The sequence below is a fragment of the Terrapene carolina genome, unplaced genomic scaffold (assembly GCF_002925995.2).
Source record: "Terrapene carolina triunguis isolate 2854851 unplaced genomic scaffold, T_m_triunguis-2.0 Scaffold84, whole genome shotgun sequence".
NCBI lineage: Eukaryota > Metazoa > Chordata > Testudines > Emydidae > Terrapene > Terrapene triunguis.
Genome location: NW_020664435.1, coordinates 12,666,156 through 12,672,761, shown reverse-complemented (window position 1 = coordinate 12,672,761; position 6,606 = coordinate 12,666,156). Strand labels below are relative to the sequence as shown.

General features: G+C 45.6%; 1 protein-coding gene across 1 annotated transcript in view; it reads right to left on the bottom strand.

The window, feature by feature from the left end:
- Nucleotides 1–6,109: 6,109 nt before the first annotated feature.
- The window catches only part of HACL1 (2-hydroxyacyl-CoA lyase 1), a 35,530-nt gene continuing 35,033 nt past the window's right edge, over nt 6,110–6,606 (bottom strand). Inside the window, exon 17 of the mRNA XM_026649385.2 lies at nt 6,110–6,604. Within this exon, the coding sequence (XP_026505170.1) occupies nt 6,572–6,604 (33 nt within the window). The 3' untranslated portion in view covers nt 6,110–6,571. The remainder of the gene's footprint in view (nt 6,605–6,606) is intronic.

The window sequence follows — 6,606 nt, the reverse complement described above, 5'->3', positions numbered from 1 at the left end:
TGTGTAGGGCCCTTCTTTTTCAGTTTTTATTTTATTTAATTTTTCCTAAGAATTTATCAGTGTTTATTACCACAACAACAAAACAGGTGAAAAATCAGTACAAAACCTATTTTTTTGGAGGTAAATATTGGGGTTTATTTTGGTGGATGGAAAGACAAGGGGAAAAAGTATTCAATATATTAATGCTTTGAATTCCGTTCATCAGTGTAGCTTGCTGCAGAACTAAAACAGAATTCAAAACACAATGCCACCTCTGAATTTAAGAAAACAATATATCTCTAATCCCCAAATAAAACTTTTCGTTTGAATCAACAGTTTACTGTTGTAGACTTAGAACTATTAGCCTATCACTATTTACATTTAATAATTGGGCCACCCCACTTGCAGTGCATACACTCAACTTCATCCTTTTCTCCTGTTTTTGTTTTTTTAAAAACTTTTGAATACTTCCTTGTGTTCTGAAACGTATTTTGATACAGATTTTCATTTTCTTCCCATTTTAGTGTGTCAAATCTTTAAACCACTATCTGCTAACAGCTTGAAATGTGTACGTGGTGGACATGAGATTCATCAGTATGTTCAGATGTACCCGCACATCAGAGCTTGTGTGCATGCCTGTTTGTTTGTTGTGTGTATCTTCTAGACCAGTGGTTCCCAAAGTGGGGTTCGCAGAACGTTACAGGGGGTTCGCCAGAAAAAATTCACTAATAGCGGCCAGAGGACCCCGGGCAGAGGCAGCAACAGGTGGGACCCGGTTGCAGTGCAGACAGCCCGAGCCCCAGGGAGAGTGGGGCCGGGCAATTTGGGCTGGCAGCACAAGCCCTGCCCCCGTCAGCGGGGGAGCTGGCAGCCTGAATCCCAGCGCTCCGCGCGGTGCGGGGCTGGCAGCCCAAGCCGTAGGAAGAGCGGGGCCGGGCAGTTTGGGCTGGCAGCCCGAACCCTGCCTGTCAGCGGGGAGCTGGCAGCCCAAACCCCTGCGCTCTGTGTGGGGCTGGCAGCCCGAGCCCTACCCCCATCAGCGGGGGAGCCGGTAGTGCTTCTGGACTTCCAAGAGCTATGCAGAGCAAAGCAAGCGCATCCATCACACTGAGGAAATTCAAACTTAAATCCTGGAAATATTCATTTTTAGGAGGGGGTTCATGAGATTTCACAACTTAGTGAAAGGGGTTCGCGGGCTGTTAAAGTTTGGGAACCACTGTTCTAGACTAATACATAGTCTTACTTCAACAGGCAACTTTGCATATACACATAGACTAATGTGTTCTTGTAATACATATATCTCATGCAATGTTTTGTATTTTCCAAATACAAGTTATTTTTTATATATTTGAATGATATAGAAGTAGGGTGAAAATCAGAAAAAAATGAATAATACTTTTTGTAAAACCTGGGAATTTTTCAGTAAAAATGAATGGGCTTATCTATGTGCAGTGGCAGTCAAAAAAGCAATGAGAGGAACCATTAGGAAAGGGATAGATAATATCATAATGCCAATATATAAATCCATGGTATGCCCACAACTTGAATACTGTGTACTGTTCCGGTTTCCCCCAGCTGAAAAAAGAATTGGAGAAAATGATTAGGGGAATGGACCAGCTTCCATCTGTGGAGCTATTAAAAAGACTGGGACTATTCATCTTATAAAAGAGACAACTAAGGGGTATATGATAGAGGGCTATAAAATCATGAATCGTATGGAGAAAGTGAATATGGAAGTGTTATTTACTCATTTACATAACACAAGAACCAATAAAATTCACATAGCACAAGAACCAATAAAATTAATAGGCAGCAGATTTAAAACAAATATAAGGAAGTACTTCACACAGCACATAGTCAACCTGTGAAGGCCCAAAATATAACAGGATTCAAAAAAGAATTAGACAAGTTTACGGGGTACAGGTCCATCAATGGCTATTAGCCAAGATGGTCAGGGACACACAACTCCTTGCTCACAGTGTCCCTAAACCTCTGACTGCCAGAAGCTGAGACTGGCTGACATGAGATGGATCATTTGATAATTGCCCTGGTTCTGTTCATTCCCTCTGAACCATCTAGCACTGGCCACTGTCTGCAGACAGGACACTGGGCTAGATTGACCATTGGTCTGACCCAGTATGGCCGCTCTTATGGTCTAACTTTATTTTTCATGGTATACAGAACTTTGGCTGGCCCCAGCCCTCACCCTCACCTTGGGCCACCTGTTGACCCCATCTTCAACCCTCAACTGGGGCCCTTGGTTGCCCCAACACTAACCCTAGCTTGGGGGGCCCCATCCCTAACACTTGCATGCAGTCTTCATGCCAGCCACATCCCTAACCCCAGCTGGCTCCAAATGTCATCCTAGCCTGGGGCCTCCAGCCATAACACTAAACCTAGTCTAGGGCTCCATGTCAGCCCTGGGCCCGCAGCTGGCCCCATCCCCAACATATGATCTCAGAAGGCCCCAAACCTAACCCAACCCAGGGCCCTATGCTGGCCCCACCCCTAACCCAGGGACCCCACTCTGACCCTTGCCTCCAGCCAGCCCCAAACCTAACCCTACCTTTAGGCCCCCTGGTGACTGCTAATTTACCCTAATTGTGAATTTGAATATAAAAAGTCAATGTAAGTCCATAAGATGTTCATATGACCTAGAACAGCCAAGGCATGCATTAAGATCACGCTGGTAAACAAGAGAAATGTGGAACCAGAAATTAGTGAACCAAAATTGGTGTGCTGGAAACTAGCCCTAACTGGTGGACAAAATACTGAGGGGATGGGCTATTCCACACATCACTTCCTTTTGGGGGCCCCTAAAGACTTTGGGAAAAACACTGGCTACTGGAGTGAGCTCCACCATCATGGCCGCTATCCAAACCACGTCCTGGGGCCCCAGGCCTTCACCATCCTGATCCTGACAGATGTCCTGAACAGGCTGGGCCAGGGAGGGACCCAGATGGTATCGCCATCTCCACCGGCTCTGGCTGAATCCCAAACACAATCTGGGATGTGAGGTTTTGTCTCTCTCCCTGCTGTGACTAGGAAGAGACAACCAAAAGCAAGGTCCTAAACAGCCTGGTGCTGGTACAAGTTTGCCAGGTCTCAAAGTGGCTGATAAGATTGTATGCTATGCCTCCGTTTCTCCAGCAGTGAGGTAGCAAGTGAGAGTCATCACCAGAGACAGAAGCTGCATTTGCTATCTTTGCCGTTCTTTTCTCTCCCAGTTTGTGCGGGTTTATTTTATTCTGCCTTCTAGGAAACTGGATTGGACTTTAACAACAATTCCAGTTCATCTCAACTAACTTCTCTTTTCTGCTAAAGGACAGTTATTAACATCTCTAATACCATCTAAGACTGTCAAACAATGGGATTTTTCCTTCTAAAAACTCTCTCCAGCTATAAGGGAACAAGCGGTGCTGTTAAAATGAAAACCTTATTCAGTACTTTATATTTCAAAAGCTTCAACTGGTTTTCCGTCTTTCCTGTATCTTTAATAAAAGGTTACAAGGATTTTTAATGGTGTGTTTGCCATGGTACTAAGCAGGCTGAGGTCTTTAGGACAAACCCCAAACCTTGTTTAACACTGTTTAATGTTGAACAGCAACTGGGTTTCATTAACACTTTTGACCCATTTATTCCATCTAAATTAATACAACCCAACCCAAACCCCAACGCTTGTTTGGGGACCCCAGTTGGCCCTAACCCTCATCCTAGCCAAGAGATCCTGCCCAGCTCCATCCCTCACCTGGGTGCCCTAGCCATCCCCAACCCTCATCTTAACCAGGTCCCCATTCCAGCCCCTACCCTCATCTTAGCCCAGGTACCCCAGGTATCCCTAACCCTATCTCAGGGCCCCCTGCCAATCCCAATTCTATTAATAACCCCAGACCCTCAGTCATTCCCACCCCTAACCCTACCCCAGGCCCTCTGAGAGCCCCAATCCTACACTTATACTGGGCCCCTGGCCATTCCCAACCTTTACCCTAAGAAAGCCCCAACACTTACCCTTGCGGAGGGGCCCCTGCTGGCTCTTACCTAGAGGAAGGCCCTAGGAGACCCCCAAATCTACCCTAGCTCAGCCAGCTCCAAACCTAGTCCTAAGTCTCTTGCTGGCCCTGGCCCTAACCCTGGGTCCCCTCTTGTTCTGACCCCAAATCTAAGCTGGGGGCCACTGCTGGCCCCAAACCTAGTCTGGGGCTGATGGTAATGTGGGAATTTAAAAAAAAAGATTTTTATGAACTATGTGTGTGTGTCTGTATCTGTGCACTATTTATCCATATCCAATATGGCATGAAAAGTTTATTTCCTCCCTGATATAAGGAAGGGGTCTGTGTTATGAATGTTCCCTGGATTAGAACCAGACAGCTTATCAAGAATCTTCTGGAATCTACACACATGTATGGAAAACCCTGCAGTGATAATGGAAGAACCAAGGACGGGGCTATTAATGCTCCTCCTATACTGTGCAAGGAAGGAAAGTGAAAAGACCACAGCTGGAAACAAAGGAAGTTCAGGTGTGAACAGACTACTCTTAAAGTTCTGCTGTGAAAAGAGCAAGGACATATAAGGACAGAAATATTAGTTGGATCTCAGCAGAGCATGACATCTTGTGCCATGGCTCTCACCAATACAAACTCTGTCTGAAGCGGACCTTTGCCAGACTAACCTAGGGACTATTGCTACTTTGTTTTGACAAGGCTGTCCTGCATCCATCCCAAATACTTTCTGGATTACTCCCTGAGAAGGAAAAGTCTCAGCAAAAGTCTGAACTAAGGGTATGTCTACACTTAAAATGCTACAGCAGCACCGCTGCATTTGTGCCACTTTAGCGCTTCAGTGTAGACACTCACTACCGTGGCAGGAGGGGTTCTCCCATTGCTGTAGTTAATCCACCTCACTGAGCGGCGGTAACTGGGTCGACGGAAGAATTCCAGCGCTGTCAACGCTGGAGGGTTAGGTCAGCACAGCTAAGTTACATCTCTCAGGGTGTGGATTTTTCATCCTGAGAGATAAAGCTATGCTGATGTAAGTTTTCAGCATAGACCAGCCCTGAGCTGGACTCACAGTAGGAGCTCATGATGAGAAACAGGGGTTCTGGAGCCCAAAGGCCCAGTCCAGCAGTTGTTGAGGCCATGTAGCCTGTCTTTGTGGAAAAGTGCGGGCCCTTGGGGTCAGACACTGGTAAGGGGTTACTCCCAGGAGACCGTTTAAAGGCCGGGGCATAGCACAGACCTCTGTGGAGCCATGACAGCTCAGAGAGCCGGTTCAGCCTGTTGATCCTGGCCCCAACCCTAGCCCAGGTCCCCCTTAGATGGCTCCTACTCTAACCCTGCCTTGATTTCAGGGCCCACTCAGTCAGCCCCTACCCTGACATTAGTTTTGGGCACTCTCAGCTGGCCACAAACAAAACCCCAACCCTAATCAGGGGACAACCCTCAGCCAGCTGGTGCTGGCCCGATCTCTAGCCCAGAGGCCCCCCTCAGCTGGGCCCAACCCTAACGCCAGCCATAGCCTGTGCATCCCCTCAGCCAGCTGGCACTGGCCCAGTTTTAACCTAGGTGACCCCCATAGCCAACCCCAAGCGCAGGGGTCCCTTCAACTGGCCCCAACTTTAACACTTTACAATCTCTTGATCCTGGAATGTTTATTTCTGAATTCTTATGTACTACTGATTTCAGCGTGATAGGTGTGTGTGGGAACAGGTGGACAAGGCAGTAATTTAAGATTTTCTTTTTCTGCAAGTAAAGCGGGTTCCAGTTAGCAGGCTGCAGAAATTAATCCAACAAACAAATTCAGTATTGCAGTGAAATCTGGCATTTTTTTAATACACTTTAGAAGTTTCTAAAGTGATTCCAGGATACAAAACTGTCAATCCACAGTCTGCATCTCTGTACAGAAAAATACAGTGCAAGAAATGAAGGGCTTAGTCCTTTTCTGACAAGACTCCCATTGAAATTAGTAGATAGTTTGCTGGAGTAGAGGCTGAGCACCAACCCTGAAAGGTGCTGAGGACTGTCAACCCCAATGGATTGTGGGAATAGGAAGTGAAGATATTCAGCACCTCTCGCGGAGGATCCAACCCTAAGTAAGAGACTCAAATTTGAGGTCTATAAAACAAGCTCTCTAGTAAGCAGCATGTTGGTCAAGAGGGAAAAAACAACCCCAAAACGAAGGACAGACTATGATTGAGATTTTTTTCCATTTGTAAACAACATAAATTCCCTTTCCCCTTCCAGCCCCGCAAGGACTAAGGATTTAATTGACAAGTCTGATTTGTTACATTTGTAGTAAAAAGAAAAAAATGATTTGATCATTCAAATGTTTCTATATGATCTGGTTCATAGCCATAAAAGGACGATTTCCTTTGAGTGGAGACTCTGATGTACATTTAGGTGTCTCTTGTGTTGATTACTGCTATTACAATAGTATATGAGTGATTTTTTAAAAAAAAAAGTGAAACAAAACTAGGATTTTACAATCTTATGTAAAAAATGATAAAATATAGTTTTAGCAGTTTCACTCCTGGAAAATGATTTGGTTTGGCTGAAGCAGATGTATTGGGTAGGATCATCACACTCTGCATCTTTTGTTACATATTAGAACGAGTCAGCCAGTGAAAATCCT